The 18,208-nt window shown below is 42.3% G+C and overlaps 1 protein-coding gene across 1 annotated transcript in view; it reads right to left on the bottom strand.

Annotated features, from left to right (window-relative positions):
• Nucleotides 1–18,208, bottom strand: part of LOC120055127 (PEX5-related protein-like) — a 182,934-nt gene that overhangs the window by 54,999 nt on the left and 109,727 nt on the right. Inside the window, exons 3-4 of the mRNA XM_039003055.1 lie at nucleotides 7,737–7,955; nucleotides 573–696 (exon numbers count right to left, since the gene is read on the bottom strand). Coding sequence (XP_038858983.1) covers nucleotides 573–696; nucleotides 7,737–7,955 — 343 coding nt within the window. The remainder of the gene's footprint in view (nucleotides 1–572; nucleotides 697–7,736; nucleotides 7,956–18,208) is intronic.

Genomic DNA, 18,208 nt, shown 5'->3' with positions numbered 1-18,208 from the left:
CACATTAACCCCATAATGACAAAGCAAAAATGTTTAGCAAATGTATTAAAGGTAAAAAACAGAAATACCTTATTTGCATAAGTATTCAGACCCTTTGCAATGAGACTCGAAATTGAGCATCCTGTTTCCATTGATCATCCTTGAGATGTTTCTACAACTTGATTGGAGTCCACCTGTGGTAAATTCAATTGATTGGACATGATTTGGAAAGCCACACACCTGTCTATATAAGGTCGCACAGTCCAGTCAATTGAATTTACCACAGGTGGACTCCAATCAAGTTGTAGAAACATTTCAAGGAAAATCATTTTATAAATTTTAGAGTAAGACTAACGTAACAAAAATGTGGAAAAAGTCAAGAGGTCTGAATACTTTCCGGATACATTGCATGCCTTCATTTCTCAAAAATATAGACTCTTAGCTTTCATTAGACACCCAATATAACATGCTCCTATGAACTGCTCATTTGTCCTTTTTTTCTGTTGTTGATGGAAATGCATGTGTGTGAACAAACTGCAATTGAACAGATTTGGAACTGACTTAGATATAACAGGTGCAGGAAGGTTAGTTACCACAGATGTTCGCTGGAGGAGTTTCTCGACGAACGTTGTCTTTCCAATTTCCACTTTCTGCTGCCGTTTCTCTCAGGGTGGAGGCTGAGCTCCTCCCATTTCTCCAAAGGAGAGGCAATGATGACTGGGAAGAGCAATCATGGAGAAATCAGCTAACAGCAGGGTACAATACAACACAATCAGCCAAGGGGGAAAAAAACATTGCCATCTGGACAGAGTCATGAGAGGGACATGAACTTCGCTTGTAAATGATACCCAGGGTTATGCTTAAACTTTCTATCATGAATTACTTGCTACGCATAATTAGAACTCAGTTGAAGAGTAAAATAATTTAACCTCCTCAACTTGCTAATGGGAAACTAATCGTCTGTTACCTCTTAATGTCTTTTAAGATGATCTGTTCATTACAGGCAATTGCCTGATCTTTCTTTGGACCATCTTAAACATGAACAAGGTCAACTCCATTGAACTTCATAGGGGAAACTTTTCATTAAGGGTAGGCAAGTCTGTTATAGCATTTAGGAGACTGGGGACATGAGGCTAATACAGTTCCTGATTTAATTTTCTGAACATTTTACAGATTTATAATCTACATATTAGGTAGTCATGAAATTCATGATACAAAGTAAATTCTACATAAATATTGTCCGTAAGAGAACCTCATTTAATCTTGCACGTAACAGCTCTGTCATACTACAGAGTGACAATAACCACTAAACATGGTTTCGGACATAAATTTAGTTGCGGTCCAACATCCAATTTAGATCATTATTTTCGGGCAACCAAAACATGCTCCTGACTTGCCCAATAGTCAAGAGCCATTAAGAGTTTATAGTGTGATTCCACGTCACCTGGAGTAGAAAATATTTTTGGAATCTCAGAATGTTCTGGAAATGATCACATAGGAACTTCATTGGGAGGAAGGATGTTTAACATGCTTTTTACATTTGTATCACAAACAATTTATTTGAAAATCATGATTCAATTTGCCATTTTAGACCCTATGACCGGTGCACCGTTCATGATGATACAGACAACATGTTGGTGTCATTATACTCGTTATAGTGTTCTCTCAAAAATGGAGTATGTCTAGATACTGAAATACACATTTTCACATTCATTTATTCAACATTAAACATATTAATATTGAAAGGCATATTAATATTTTTCACGCATCGCGCCGACAGAAACAACCATCTTTCTGGTAAGAAGAAGGGCGGGGGGGTATGCCTTATGATTAACGAGACGTGGTGTGATCATAATAACATACAGGAACTCAAGTCCTTCTGTTCACCTGACTTAGAATTCCTCACAATCAAATGCCGACCGCATTATCTACCAAGAGAATTCTCTTCGATTATAATCACAGCCGCATATATTTCCCCCCAAGCAGACACATCGATGGCCCTGAACGAACTTCATTTGACTCTATGTAAACTGGAAACCACATATCCCGAGGCTGCATTCATTGTAGCTGGGGATTTTAAAACAAGGCAAATCTGAAAACAAGACTCCCTAAATTCTATCAGCATATCGATTGTGCAACCAGGGCTGGTAAAACCCTGAATCATTGTTATTCTAACTTTTGCGACGCATATAAGGCCCTCCCCCTTTCCGAAAAGCTGACCACGACTCCATTTTGTTGCTTCCAGCCTATAGACAGAAACTAAAACAGGAAGCTCCCGCGCTCAGGTCTGTTCAACGCTGGTCCGACCAATCTGATTCCACGCTTCAAGATTACTTCGATCACGTGGACTGGGATATGTTCCGCATTGCGTCAAACAACAACATTGACGAATACGCTGATTCGGTGAGCGAGTTTATTAGCAAGTGCATCGGTGATGTTGTACCCACAGCGTTTATTAAAACATTCCCCAACCAGAAACCGTGGATTGATAGCAGCATTCGCGCGAAACTGAAAGCGCAAACCATTGCTTTTAATCAGGGCAAGGTGACCGGAAACATGACCGAAAACAAACAGTGTAGCTATTCCCTCCGCAAGGCAATCAAACAAGCTAAGTGTCAGTATAGAAACAAAGTAGAGTCGCAATTCAACGGCTCAGACACGAGAGGTATGTGGCAGGGTCTACAGTCAATCACGGATTACAAAAAGAAAACCAGCCCCGTCGCGGACCAGGATGTCTTGCTCCCAGACAGACTAAACAACTTCTTTGCTCGCTTTGAGGACAATACAGTACCACTGACACGGCCTGCTACCAAAAACCTGCGGACTCTCCTTCACTGCAGCCGACGTGAGTAAAACATTTAAACGTGTTAACCCTCGCAGGGCTGCAGGCCCAGACGGCATCCCCAGCCGCATCCTCAGAGCATGCGCAGACCAACTGGCTGGTGTGTTTACGGACATATTCAATCAATCCTTATCCCAGTCTGCTGTTCCCACATGCTTCAAGAAGGCCACCATTGTTCCTGTTCCCAAGAAAGCTAAGGTAACTGAGCTAAACGACTACCGCCCCGTAGCACTCACTTCCGTCATCATGAAGTGCTTTGAGAGACTAGTCAAGGACCATGTCACATCCACCCTACCTGACACCCTAGACCCACTCCAATTTGCTTACCGCCCCAATAGGTCCACAGACGACGCAATCGCAACCACACTGCACACTGCCCTAACCCATCTGGACAAGAGGAATACATATGTGAGAATGCTGTTCATCGACTACAGCTCAGCATTTAACACCACAGTACCCTCCAAACTCGTCATCAAGCTCGAGACCCTGGGTCTCGACCCCGCCCTATGCAACTGGGTACTGGACTTCCTGACGGGCCGCCCCCAGGTGGTGAGGGTAGGTAACAACATCTCCACCCCGCTGATCCTCAACACTGGGGCCCCACAAGGGTGCGTTCTGAGCCCTCTCCTGTACTCCCTGATCACCCACGACTGCGTGGCCATGCACGCCTCCAATTCAATCATCAAGTTTGCAGACGACACTACAGTGGTAGGCTTGATTACCAACAACGACGAGACGGCCTACAGGGAGGAGGTGAGGGCCCTCGGAGGGTGGTGTCAGGAAAATAACCTCACACTCAACATTCAACAAAAAAAGGAGATGATCGTGGACTTCAGGAAACAGCAGAGGGAGCACCCCCCTATTCACATCGACAGGACAGTAGTGGAGAGGGTAGTAAGTTTTAAGTTCCTCGGCGTACACATCACGGACAAACTGAATTGGTCCGTGATGAGAGCGTGGTGAAGAAGGCGCAGCAGCGCCTCTTCAATCTCAGGAGGCTGAAGAAATTTGGCTTGTCACCAAAAGCACTCACAAACTTTTACAGATGCACACCGCCTGGTACGGCAACTGCTCCGCCCACAACCGTAAGGCTCTCCAGAGGGTAGTGAGGTCTGCACAATGCATCACCGGGGGCAAACTACATGCCCTCCAGGACACCTACACCACCCGATGTCACAGGAAGGCCATAAAGATCATCAAGGACATCAACCACCCGCCCGAGCCACTGCCTGTTCACCCCGCTATAATCCAGAAGGCGAGGTCAGTACAGGTGCATCAAAGCAGGGACCGAGAGACTGAAAAACAGCTTCTATCTCAAGGCCATCAGACTGTTAAACAGCCACCACTAACATTGAGTGGCTGCTGCCAACATACTGACTCAACTCCAGCTACTTTAATAATGTAAAAATGGATGTAATTTTTTTTATAACTAGCCACTTTAAACAATGCCACTTCATATAATGTTTACATACCCTACATTACTCATCTCATATGTATATACTGTACTCTATGCCATCTACTGCATCTTGCCATCTTTATGTAATACATGTATCACTAGCCACTTTAAACAATGCCACATTTATATGTTTACATACCCTACATTACTCATCTCATATGTATATACTGTACTCGATATCATCTACTGCATCTTGCCTATGCCGTTCTGTACCATCACTCATTGATATATTTTTATGTACATATTCTTTCATTCCTTTACACTGCGTGTATAAGGTAGTTGTTGTGGAATTGTTAGGTTAGATTACTCGTTGGTTATTACTGCATTGTCGGAACTAGAAGCACAAGCATTTCGCTACACTCGCATTAACATCTGCTAACCATGTGTATGTGACAAATACAATTTGATTTGAACTTGGAACTGAGTGAGTCACATTTAGTCTGATGCTATTTTTAAAGCCAAGAAGAGAAAAAATGAAATATAAAGTACATTACAATGATATATTTTACCTTATGGGGTCTGAATGCTGAATTAAGTGTAACGATGTACGCTGAGAGTCGGGAAGCAAGTTCAGGTAGTGAATACATTTAATAAATAAGCAAACATGAACAAAACAAGAAACACGAACAGTGCACCGACATGAAACAGAAACAATAACACCTGGAGAAGGAACCAAAGGGAGTGACATATATAGGGCAGGTAATCAAGGAGGTGATGAAGTCCAGGGGAGTGTCAATAAGCACTGGTGCGTGTGACAATGGTGAACAGGTGTGCATAATAATCAGCAGTCTGGTGACCTAGAGGCCAGAGGGGGAGTATACGTGACATTAAGTCTGCCAGGCTTGCTAGGACAGACCAGATACAACTTAAATTAGCACTGAGGTGTGAAGTGAGAGGTGTTATTAAGGCCTTTGGGCCCAACAAGTGACAAGTGTCTCTCGCAGCCTGCCCCACCCAAATCCAGAGGCCCTTGAAGTCCCCTCTCGCTGTTCAGAGACCATCCACTGGCATTTTCTACAAGAAATCTGCCTCCAGAAATAAAAGCTTCTCCCAAATGGGAGTGACACCTACTCCCGTTGCCTGCTGCACTGCTGCTTGGATTCCACCTGGCGATCTGTTCACCGTCTGCCCTGGCCTGTCTCCCCTTGTACAGGTACCCCCAACACAGTCCCCCCTCTACCACACGCACACACAGTTTAAATATATATATATATAACTAGGCAAGTCAGTTAAGAACAAATTCTAACTTACAATGACGGCCTAAGAACAGTGGGTTAACTGCTTTGTTCAGGGGCAGAACAACAGATTTTTACCTTGTCAGCTCATGGATTCGATCCACCAACCTTTTGGTTACTGGCCCAACACTCTAACCACTAGGCTACCTGCCACCCCTGTTGGGGTGAGTGACTCTGAACTTACAATGGCTAGCCCCAAGTTGTTATTTATAAAAAAAAATCTTGTGCATTTTGCCTCATGACTTCTGCATGCTTTGTTGACTATGAACGTTCTTGTTTACCCAACCGTGGGACAGACTGTTTGTTCCCACACTTGGGACTCTGACTCTCTACACAGACTTTTGGCCTCCCATCCTATTCTAACCACCTCTCGCTGGCGTGGTATTCATGTTACCTGATGAAATTGCTGCACAATATGATCTTGTTGCCTTCTAATGCACATCCAAATGTCATAAATCAACACTGCAGAACTCTCCCTGTCCTTTGGGGGGTGGCAATCTTTACCAAGGATCACCTTCAGTGCTCGGTTGTCTCCAACAAGTCTGTCCCCAAACAATTTGATTTGCTGGTTTTAACTATTAAACTTTCAAATAGCTCTTTGTTGACTGTTGCTGGGTGATATTGTCCTCCATCAGCACCGGTCTGTACCCTACCTGCTCTAAGCTCTCTCCTGGCCCCTTACACTAAGTCTGAATTTGTCCTGCTAGGTGACCTAAACTGGGATATGCTTAAACCACCTGACCAAGTCCTAAAGCAATGGAACTCCCTAAATCTTTCTCAGATTATTAACAATACCACAAGGTATGACTCCAAACACCCAGAAAAGGCAACTCTCCTTGATGTTATCCTCACAAATAATCCTGATAGGTATCAGTCTGGTGTTTTCTGTAATGACCTTAGTGATCACTGTTTTGCAGCCTGTGTTCGTAATAGCTGCTCAGTGAAACGACCTGTCATAGACGCTTGCTAAAAAACTTTAATGAGCAAGCCTTCCTTGAACTGGCCTCTGTAAAATGGTATAGAATCAGCTTGATCCCCTCTGTCAAAGACGCTTGGACCCTCTTTTTAAAATATTTTCAGTGGTATTGTTAACACGCCCCCATAAAGAAAATGAGAATTAAAAACAGGTCTAGCCCCTGGTTCGACTGTGATCTTGCAGAGTTACTCCGCCTCAAGAATTGCATTTGGTGAAAGGCTCGGCACACACGCATACATAGTCTGTTTTTACTTTGTCTTTATGGTGTATTGTGTGTAGATTGATGGGGGGAAAAAATGATTTAATCAATTTTAGAATAAGGCTGAAAAAGTCAAGGGGTCTGAATACTTTCCGAATCCACTGTAAAGAGAATCATTATACTATCTAAACCGCTGTGAAATATATTGTCCATAACCTAAAATATTGTATTTTCAGCTGTTTGAAGCTAGTGTACAAAACTGAAACTAAAAGACGGAAAAACAAAACTTAAGGGAAGCATAGAAATAGCGCACATAGAACAGATCTACCGCTTCTTACACTTTCTTTCAACGAGAATGACAGATCTATAACTCACATTTTTATGTGAATTTGGTCGGGTCGCCCAAAAAAGTTACATATTGCAGCCTTAATATCTTGTTTGTAACAATATACTCTTCAAACACGTCACATTTCCAGAGTGGGCTCTCTGGTTCTTTTTAATGATATGACCCATTTTATAAATAGTAATTGACATTATAGGTCATTAACCAATCACAGCCCTCCTTTAGGATTGCACATTCAGCAAGTCACAAGCAGAGGGAGTTGCCTTTGAATCTATTTTCATGGGTCTCCCAGTCGCGGCCGGCTGCAACAGAGCCTGGACTCGCAGATAGCATTGCGATGCAGTGCCTTAGACCACTGCTCCACTCAGGAGGCCCAATATTAGTATTTTTAATGTTGAATAAATGTGATTTATTTTCAGAAACAACTTATTTTAGATCACACTATAAGGAATGTAATGACACCAAGTTGTTGTCTGTATCATGTACGGTTCTTACCTGAGGCATGTTTAGGTCTAAAATTGGCACTTTCATCATGATAAAAAAAAAAATGCTTTTTACATTTCAAACATCCTTCCTTCCAATGATGTTTCTATGTGAGAATTGCCAGTAGAATCTAATATACCATATTTGCCCTATACATTAAATAAGGATTCACTATAAATGGACAATAGTTTCAGTGGTAAACCATCTGCTCCCGTGCTTGTACCTGAGTCTAGTGACCCTCTATCGGGAGTGTGTGAGCTGGGGGCAGTCTGTTCCACAGCCACCCGGATCAGCTCGGTCTCATCTGTTGTCTTCTTTCGGTGAGGCCCGTTCTTGGGCCCTTCCCCATGCAACGACGACAGAGGGCTCTTCTTGTCCTGCTTGCTGTTCATTCTCTCTCCGGGCTCGCTGAGGTCCAATAGGTCCAATGTGGAGGTCAGAACTGGAAGGGTAGATAATACTAGTTTAGATTCTTGGTATACAGTTCAAATCTTTTCTTTACAGAGAGACGCATCTCCCTAAAACAAAGCTGTCATGATGAACGAATTAACATTCCTCAACAAACTGGAGTCTTTGACAATTTTTAGGGCCTTCCTCTGACACCACCTGGTATAGAGGTCTTGGATGGCAAGGAGCTCGGCCTCAGTGATGTACTGGGCTGTACTCACTATCCTCTGTAGCACCTTGCGATCGGATTCCAAACAGTTGTCATACCAGGCGGTGATGCAACCTGTCAAGATTATATCAATGGTGCAGCTTCACAACTTTTCGATGATCTGAGGGCCCATACCAATTTTTTTCCCGCATCTTGAGAGGGAATAAGCGTTGTTGTGCTCTCTTCACGACTGTGTTGATGTATGTGGATCCTGATAGTTTTTTAGTGATGTGGACACGGAGGAACTTGAAGCTCTCGACTTGTTCAACAGACCGCAAAGAGGTGATGAAGGCTTTTTTTGGTGATATTTTTCAGGTTAATGTACATTTAACTGCTCAACAGCCTATAGTATGTGAATGAAAAGCCCCTTCCCGTCTTCATAATTATGTGCTGATAGGTTTCATTATGATAAAGGTAAGAACAGTGCCATAACTACTTAGTCAGATGGCATATTAGACATATATACAGATGAAAAACTAAATGTATTGGAGTTAATTCATTTAAATTCAATTGTGAGTAGATCAACATGTTAAGTTTTAGGCAAAGAGGCTATGCATAAAGATTTAACAAAATCAAACAGATGGTTTAGTTTATTGTCTTGGTGCAAGCATTGGCAGAAAATAATTGAATTGAGGTGTACAAAGACACAATTAATAATGGCATATGTTGATGTAGTTCCATTGATAAATCAAAATGTTGTGTTTTAAACTGGCTTTTTCTGCGTTGTTCAAGCTAGTTTGTTACAGTGAAATTGTGAGGTAATATACACTGCTATCGTAATACAGTTATAAGAGATATCATTCCATTGCTCTGATTTCACCGGCCATATAAAATACACTGAACAAAAATTTAGTTTTTGAGCATTTCTCCTTTGCCAAGATAATCCATCCACCTGACAGGTGTGGCATATGAAGAAGCTGATTAAACGGCATGATCATTACACAGGTGTACCTTGTGCTGGGGACAATAAAACACCACTCTAAAATGTGCAGTTTTCTCACACAACACAATGCCACAGATGTCTCAAGTTTTGAGGGAGCATGCAATAAGCATGCTGACTGCAGGAAGGTCCACCAAAGCTGTTACCAGAGAGTTGAATGTTCATTTCTCTACCATAAGCCATCTCCAATGTCGTTTTAGAGAATTTGGTCCAACCGGCCTCACAACCGCAGACCACGTGTAACCACACCAGCCCAGGACCTCCACATCCGGCTTCTTCACCTGCAAGATCGTCTGAGACCAGCCACCCGGACAGCTGATGAAACTGAGGAGTATTTCTGTCTGTAATAAATCCCTTTTGTCAGTAAAAACTCATTCTGATTGGCTGGGTCTGGCTCCCCAGTGGGTGGGCCTGGCTGCCAAGTGGGCCTGGCCCACCCATGGCTGCGCCCCTGCCCAGTCATGTAAAATCGATAGATTAGGGCCTGATGAATTTATTTCAATTGACTGATTTCCTTATATGAACTGTAACTCAGTAAAATCATTGAATTTGTTGCATGTTCCATTTAAATTTTTCATTCAGTATATATGATGGTTCTGCAATATTCAGCCTCTGTGTGTACACAAATCCCTCGGTATTTAACACACTGCTGTTTTATGACAAACAAACGGGATGATCCTCTGAATGTAATCTGTAGATAATTAGAGTGTGTTCCGCTCCTGATATCTCTGTGCTCCTCAAATGATAAATGCAATTAGAAATCAGAGGAAACACTTGTGGGAGATGGAGATGTTGTCTGAAGTGTTATCAGTGTCAGGAGAAAAGCCAGATGTGCTGAAAGAAATCAAGATGGACAAACTGTTTTGGTACCCTTGCGTCTACTTGATGACGATAATGCCTTGAAAAGAAGTCCTCCAAATAGTCTTTCCAGCTGAAGGCATATTAGATGTGTATGTATACGAAGGATAGTATACCGTCTCTATCATAGTGTGCTGAGCATCGCTATTCATTCATTTCATTGATTAATTTCTACATTGTCATGGTCATCCAAGGGTTCCCATGTGTTTATTATATTTTTGGAGGATGATGTCAGCTAACTTTCTGATCACTGCTTTCAACAACCTTAACATGATAATGTTTTAGAGTTCTAAAGATTCCTTATTGCAGTTTTTTGTGGTCAGGTTTGTGTGAATCGTGATGGAGAACAATGATATCAATGGATCTTTTGCAAGCCTTTTTTCTAGGCTATTGGAGATCAAATTGTCTATTGCTGTTGTCAAGAGCTGAGGTTTGTCTTAGACTTTTGTAACGGAACAGCTCAACCTGTGGATATTACCGAGAAGTGAGTCACTGTTGTTTCCACTCACTAATTCTCTGCTGAGCCACTGACCTTCAATTGGGAACCTACAAACTGTCATTTTGAATCATCTCAATCCACTCAGTGTGAGGACACAGTGGGCATCAGATGTGAACGTCTGATTTCAGCTAAACTTGGCATGCTTTGTGCCCATACTTTTAGTTACAGTACTTTCCTCAGCACACTAATAACAGGATTAAGTGGTTGTGTCTTTATTGTTTGCAATATGCATTTAGCATATCAAATATTGATGACCACCATGACGCAATAACACAATCCCCCTGACATAACTTCTTAGTGGAGGAACATTTCCACTGGAGTGTCATGGTTGCCCTCTAGTACATGAACTTCAGTCAATTTCCATATTGTTACGCTTACCCTTTTCATATACAGACAAAAATATATATATTTTTGACATTCCGATCTATAAAGAAGGCGGTAAAGGGGTAGGGGGGTAAAACAAATACATGGTATATTAAAACCCACCTCAAGGCCTAATCATAAAACAGTATTTCCGCAGACCCTGTAACCAAAAAACAGGTACGGGGGTCATAAAATGAATCTTGGATTTTATGCAGGTAAATTCATAAACACTCTTATTGTTCAAGATCTCCCTAACAACACCCCCCACCCCTCCAAAACAGGGCAAATGCAACTTTTGGTCATATTATGACTGTTTGTGCCGTCATTCTGTTACAAAACTTTGCATCTGCACTGTTCTTCAAGCAATTTGACATGTTGTGTGAACTAAAACAGCATAAAACCGGGGGTATCACAAAGCATGATCATATTAATTTACCAGCTACAGTAATTTTGAGAAACATTGATAAATAGTTTGGCCAATGTTTTGATCAAATTAACCAGTTATGCACCTTTGATAAGCAGCTAGCTATAGCCATGCCAATGTCAAGTCTTTTTATACTAATATCTGACTAACTCGGAAATATGAAGTTATTTCAGAATGAAAGTTAACTGGATAGCGCATCACGCTTTGTGATATTACGTTATCTAGCTATTCCCAGTTCGATAATGGGTTTTCACTTATTGCATCTGCATGCTTGTTGTCTTCTCACTGCTGCACTCGTTCATTCATGAGCTGGCTGGTCATTCTAAATAGTATAATCTGATCTGTTCAAAACAGTGGCAGCATGTGCAGCAGTGATCATTCTTTTCATTTTTTTTTTACATGCAAAAGTAAAATCGGTGTATTTATGCGGTTGTTCAAGTACAGAGATGGCTTTCTATACAGTGCCTTCAAACGTATTCACACCCCTTGACTTATTCCACATTTTGTTGTGTTACAACCTGAATACGAAATGGATTAAAAAAAAAATTCTCTCACCCATCTACACATAATACACCTATAATGGCAAAGTGAAAACATGTTTTTAGAAAAATGTGCACATTAAAATTGAAAGTCAAATACAGAAAAAAATCTAATTTACATAAGTATTCACACCCGAGTCAATGCTTTGTAGAAGCACCTTTGGCAGCAATTACATCTGTGAGTCTTTCTAGTTAAGTCTCTAAGTGCTTTCCACACCTGGATTTTGCAACATTTGCCCATTATTCTTTTCAAAATTCTTCAAGCTTTGTCAAATTGGTTATGGATCATTACCTAAACAACCATTTTCAGGTCTTGCCATAGATTTAAGTAAAAACTGTAAACAAGGCTGTAACGATGTGCGCTGAGAGTCGGGAAGCAAGTTCAGGAAGTGAGTGTTTTAATAAATAAACACAACAAAATTCAAAATAAGAAACACAAACAACGCACAGACATGACACAGGAACAGAAACAATAATGCCTGGGGAAGGAACCAAAGGGAGTGACATATATAGGGAAGGTAATCAGGGAAGTGATGGAGTCCAGGTGAGTCTGATGACGCACAGGTGTGCGTAATGATGGTGACAGGTGTGTGCCATAACGAGCAGCCTGGTGACCTACAGGCCGGAGAGGGAGCACACGTGACACGGGCACTCACGTGACAGGAACATTCACTGTCTTCTAGGTATGCAACTTCAGTGTGGATTTGGCCTTGTGTTTTAGGTTATTGTCCTGCCGTAAGGTGAATTTCAAATCAAATCAAATTGTATTTGTCACATGCGCCGAATACAACAGGTTACACCTTACAGTGAATGCTTACTTACAAGCCCTTAATCAACAATGTAGTTAAGATAAAATAAGTGTTAAGTAAAAAATAGATAAGTAAAAAATAAAAGTAACAAATAAAGTAAAGTAAAATAACAGTAGCGAGGCTATATACAGGGGGTAACGGTACAGAGTCAATGTGCGGGGGCATCGGATAGTCGAGGTAATTGAGGTAATATGTACATGTAGGTAGAGTTAAAGTGACTATGCATAGATAATAAACAGAGAGTAGCAGCAGTGTAAAAGAGGGGGGGGGGGGCAATGCAAATAGTCTGGGTAGCCATTTGATTAGCCGTTCAGGAGTCTTATGGCTTGGGGGTAGAAACTGTTGAGAAGCCTTTTGGACCTAGACGTGGTGCTCCGGTACCGCTTGCCATGCGGTAGCAGAGAGAACAGTCTATGACTAGGGTGGCTGGAGTCTTTGACAATTTTCAGGGCCTTCCTCTGACACAGCCTGGTATATAGGTCCTGGATGGCAGGAAGCTTGGCTCCAGAGATGTACTGGGCCATACCTTCTGTAGTGCCTTGCGGTCGGAGGCCGAGCAGTTGCCATACCAGGCAGTGATGCAACCAGTCAGGATGCTCTCGATGGTGCAGCTGTAGAACTTTTTGAGGATCTGAGGACCCATGCCAATTCTTTTCAGTCCCCTGAGGGGGAATAGGCTTTGTCGTGCCCTCTTCATGATTGTCTTGGTGTGTTTGGACCATGATAGTTTGTTGGTAATGTTGTGACGTGACTATCATTAATGTGCTATTTATCGAATAATTACCTACTACGTTTAATTATTACTTGATTCAATTAATAATGTAACAATTAACTCATTAGGAATTTGGGCACCACTGGTAAAAGTTTGTTTAATGAGTTACTGTTTCCCGAATTAACTCAAGAATATATCGATATCCTACCAGTCATTAATTTGTCATTTCTTCATATCAGTCTCATTCTGAATGTCGTAGACTCCGTATATCTGCACAAACCCGGGTCTCAATGATCATTCCGTACCACACAAATTGAGTTGATTATTTATTTACTAACAAGCTAAATGATAACAGATGTACATACACACGGAATAGGTTATTGATTAGAAATTGATGAGAGAGAGAGACACTTGGATACATTTGTAAGCTACGCTTCGTTTAGCCCTAATACCTTACCCCGAACTGCCGCCCTTACGGGTAAGAAGTAATGCATGTATTTACGTGTTGAAGGTCTTCGTCGGGTATCTCTGTTGGGCCCAGGCCTTCGTGGGCCGGGTTCCGCTTGGTGATAAGGGTCCGAGGCCTTGTTCTTTGGATGGCCCTCTCCTTTGTTCTCGGGTGTAAGTCTCTGATTGTCCACAAGATATCACACTGTCCATCTTAGTGGTCTGTTTACTTGCACTCATTCTGGAAGAGTGGTCTCCTGAGGATGGCTAATCAGCCGTGTCGATGATCCCAGAGTGGTGATGAAAGCCATGTAGACGAACAATGATTTGAAGAGAATAACCGGAAGGTCCTGCTTAAATTCACCTTCTTAGATACAGTAATGAGAACAGCTACTCAACCGTAGCATTGATTGTTAAGAGGTTCCTTTGTCTTCTTCAACCTCATCTGCGTTGCAGGGTTGTGACTAATCGTAGACCTCAGCTATAGCTCTTGGTCATCCTAGTCTGATATGTTAAATCTTAACTCAAATGATTCATACCCTCGGGTAAAAAGGGGGTGTTTACGTCATGCTGACATGCTCTCTGGGTTCCCTGGGGCGTGTCTAGATACGAGGCAAGGTATCACAATTTACTATGATCTCGTTAGAGAACTAAACTCACAATCTTATCATCACAAAAACATTCTCTTTACACTGGATATTTTCTATATAACGTAAAGTATGTAAACATGATATACACGTTGTGAAAACCCTTAAAGTTACAATGTTTTCATTATAACGTCTTCATGTAACTTTTAATGACATCACAAAATGGACATTCATCTTTCACATTCCATTTCTCATCATTGCCAACATTCGGAGGATGAGATATATTGTCCCGGTGCCCATTGTTTGATGTTGAAGTTCTTGGGCAGTAAACTCTTCACAAGGCACACAGACATTCGGATCACCCAAATTAGATACAAAAAGGAATCGTCTGCTGCCTATAGTTTACGATCGAGTGAGTTGTCATAAAACCCTCCCCGAGCGGGACAGAGAGAGAGCACTGTAGAGCTGATCCACTGTAACCTGATCCTTTGGATCCTCACAGTAGTGGCATGACAGTGATGTGGACACCAAGGATCTTGAAGCTTTCAACCTGCTCCACTACATCCCCATCGATGTGAATGGGGGCGTGCCACAATCACCTCCATGTCTTGATCACGTTGAACGAGAGGTTGCTGTCCTGGCACCACACGGCCAGGTCTCTGACCTCCTCCCTATAGGCCGTCTCATCATTGTTGGTGATCAGGCCTACCAATGTTATGTCATCAGCAAACTTAATGGTGGTGTTGGAGTCGTGCCTGGCCATGCAGTCATGAGTGAACAGGGAGGACAGGAGGGGACTGAGCACACACCCCTGAGGGGCCCCCATGTAGAGGATCTGCATGGCATGACAGATGTGTTGTTACCTACCCTGTGTTTAGTCCTAGGGTCCTTAGCTTAATGATGAGTTTTGAGGGCACTATGATGTTGAACGCTGAGCTGTAGTCAATGAATAGCATTTTCACATAGGTGTTCCTTTTGTCCTGGTGGGAAAGGGCAGTGTGGAATGCAATATAGATTGCATCATCTGTGGATCTGCTGGGGCGGTATGCAAATTGGAGTGGGTCTAGGGTTTCTGGGATAATGGTGTTGATGTGAGCCATGACCAGCCTTTCAAAGCACTTCATGGCTACAGACATGAGTGCTAAGAGTCGGTAGTCATTTAGGCAGATTACCTTAGTGGTCTTGGGCACAGGAACTATGGTGGTCTGCTTGAAACATGTTGGTATTACAGACTTGAGTCAGTGAAAGGTTGAAAAAGTCAGTGAAGACACTTGCTAGTTGGTCAACGCATGCTCAGAGTACACGTCCTGGTTATCCGTCTGGCCCTGCGGCCTTGTGAATGTTGACCTGTTTACATCGGCTACGGTGCAATTTCCCTGCTACGGTGCAGTTTCCCTGCATTAAAGTCCCCGGCCACTAGGAACGGCGCCTCTGGATGAGCGTATTCCTGTTTGCTTATGGCCGTATACAGCTCATTGAGTGCGGTCCTAATGCCAGCATCGGTTTGTGGTGGTAAATAGACAGCTACGAAGAATATAGATGAAAACTGTCTTGGTAAATAGTGTGGTCTACAGCTTGTTATGAGATACTCTACCTCAGGCGAGCAAAACCTCAAGACTTCCTTACATTTTGTGCACCAGCTGTTGTTTACAAATATACACAGACCGCCACCCCTTGTCTTACCCACCCCTTGTCTTACCGGAGGCAGCTGTTCTATCCTGCCGAAAAAGCGTAAAACCCACCAGCTGTATGTTTTTCATGTCGTTGTTCAGCCATACATAAGATATTACAGTTTTTAATATCCCGTTGGTTGGATATACGTGCTCGTAGTTCTATTTTATTATCCAATGATTGTACATTGGCTAATTGGACCGATGGTAAAGACAAATTACCCACTCGCCGTCGGATCCTTACAAGGCACCCAGACCTACGTCCCCTATATCTCTGTCTCTTTCTTCTGTGAAACATAATGCTTTGTATACAGGACAAAAATTGAAACGCTTTGCCACATTTTTTGCAGTATTACTTTCGTGCCTTGTTGCAAACAGGATACAGGCTTTCTTCTTTTCATTCTGCCTATTAGGTTAGTGTTGAGGAGTAACTAAAATGTTGTTGATCCATCCTCAGTTTTCTCCTATCACAACTATTGAACTACTTTTTACCCCTTTTTCTCCCAAATTTCATGATATCCAATTGGTAGTTACAGTCTTGCCCCATCGCGGCAACTCCTGTACAAACTCGGGAGAGGCGAAGGTCGAGAGCTATGCGTCCTCCGAAACACGACCACGCCCAAGCCACACTACTTCTTGACACACTGCTCGCACCAATGTGTTGGAGGAAACACCGTACAGCTGGCGACCGAAGTTAGCATGCATGCGCCCAGCCGTCACAAGGAGTCGTTAGAGTGCGATGGGACAAGGACATCCCAGCAGGCCAAACCCTCCCCTAACCCAGACGACGCTGGGCCAATCGCCTCATGGGTCTCCCTGTGGCGGCTGGCTGTGACATAGCCCGGGATCAAACCTGGATCTGTAGTGATGTCACCGTTGGCCTCGAGGTGAAATCCCTGAGCGGTTTCTTTCCTCTCCGGCAAGTGAATTAGGAAGGAAGCCTGTATCTTTGTAGTGACTGGGCGTATTGATACACCATCCAAAGTGTAATTTATAACTTCACTATGCTCAAAGGAATATTCCATGTCTGTTTTTTGTTGTTTTACCCATCTACCAATAGCTGTGCATCTTTACGAGGCATTAGAAAACCTCCCTGGTCGTTTCGGTTGAATCTGTAATGAAATGAAATGTAATGCTCGACTGAGGGACCTTACAGATAATTTTATGTGCGGGGCACAGAGAAGGTAATCATTCAAAAAATCATATTAAACACTATTATTGCACACAGAGTGAGTCCATGCTGTGACTGGTTAAGCAAACATTTACTCCTGAACTTATTTAGGCTTGCCATAGCAAAGGGGTTGAATACCTATTGACTAAATGTTTTATTAATTTGTAAACATTTAAAAAAACATATACTAAACAAAAATATGAATGCAACATGCAACAATTTCAAAGATTTTACTGAGTTACAGTTCATATAAGGAAATCAGTCAATTGAAATAAATTCATTAGGCCCTTATCTATGGATTTCACAGGACTAGGCATAGGCCCACCCACTTTGGAGCCAGGCACAGTCATCAGAATTATTTTCCCCCCACAAAAGGGCTCTATTACAGACAGAAATACTTTCATCAGCTGTCTCGGCTGGCGTGGTTACACGTGGTCTGCAGGTGTGAGGCCGGTTGGACGTACCGCCAAATTCTCTAAAACGACGTTGGAGTAGCTTATGGTAGAGAAATGAACATTAAATGATCTGTCAACAGCTCTAGTCGACATTCCTACAGTCAGCGTGCCAATTGCATGCGCCCTCAAAACTGAAGACATCTATAACATTTGTTGGGTGACAAAAATGTACATTTTAGAGTGGCCTTTTATTGTCCCCAGCACCTGTGTGATGATCATGCTGTTTAATCAGCTTCTTGACATGCCACACCTGCCAGGTGGATGGATTATCTCGGCAAAGGAGAAATGGTCATTAACAGGGATGTAAACAAATTTGTGCCAATTTTATTTTGACAAATACACTTTCTGTGCGTGTGGAAAATGCCTGGGATATTTTATTTCAGCTCATGAAACATGGGACCAACACTCTACATGTTGCGTTTATATATTTTTTCAGTATAATTCCACTTCGACATTATGGGGTATTGCGTGTAGGCCAGTGACAAAAAACTCAGTTGAATCCATTTCAAATTCCGACTAACACAACAACATTTGGAAAACGTCAAGTGGTGTGAATACTTTCTGAA

This window comes from Salvelinus namaycush, chromosome 10 (genome assembly GCF_016432855.1).
Source record: "Salvelinus namaycush isolate Seneca chromosome 10, SaNama_1.0, whole genome shotgun sequence".
NCBI lineage: Eukaryota > Metazoa > Chordata > Actinopteri > Salmoniformes > Salmonidae > Salvelinus > Salvelinus namaycush.
This window is presented reverse-complemented; position numbering and strand designations above follow the sequence as displayed.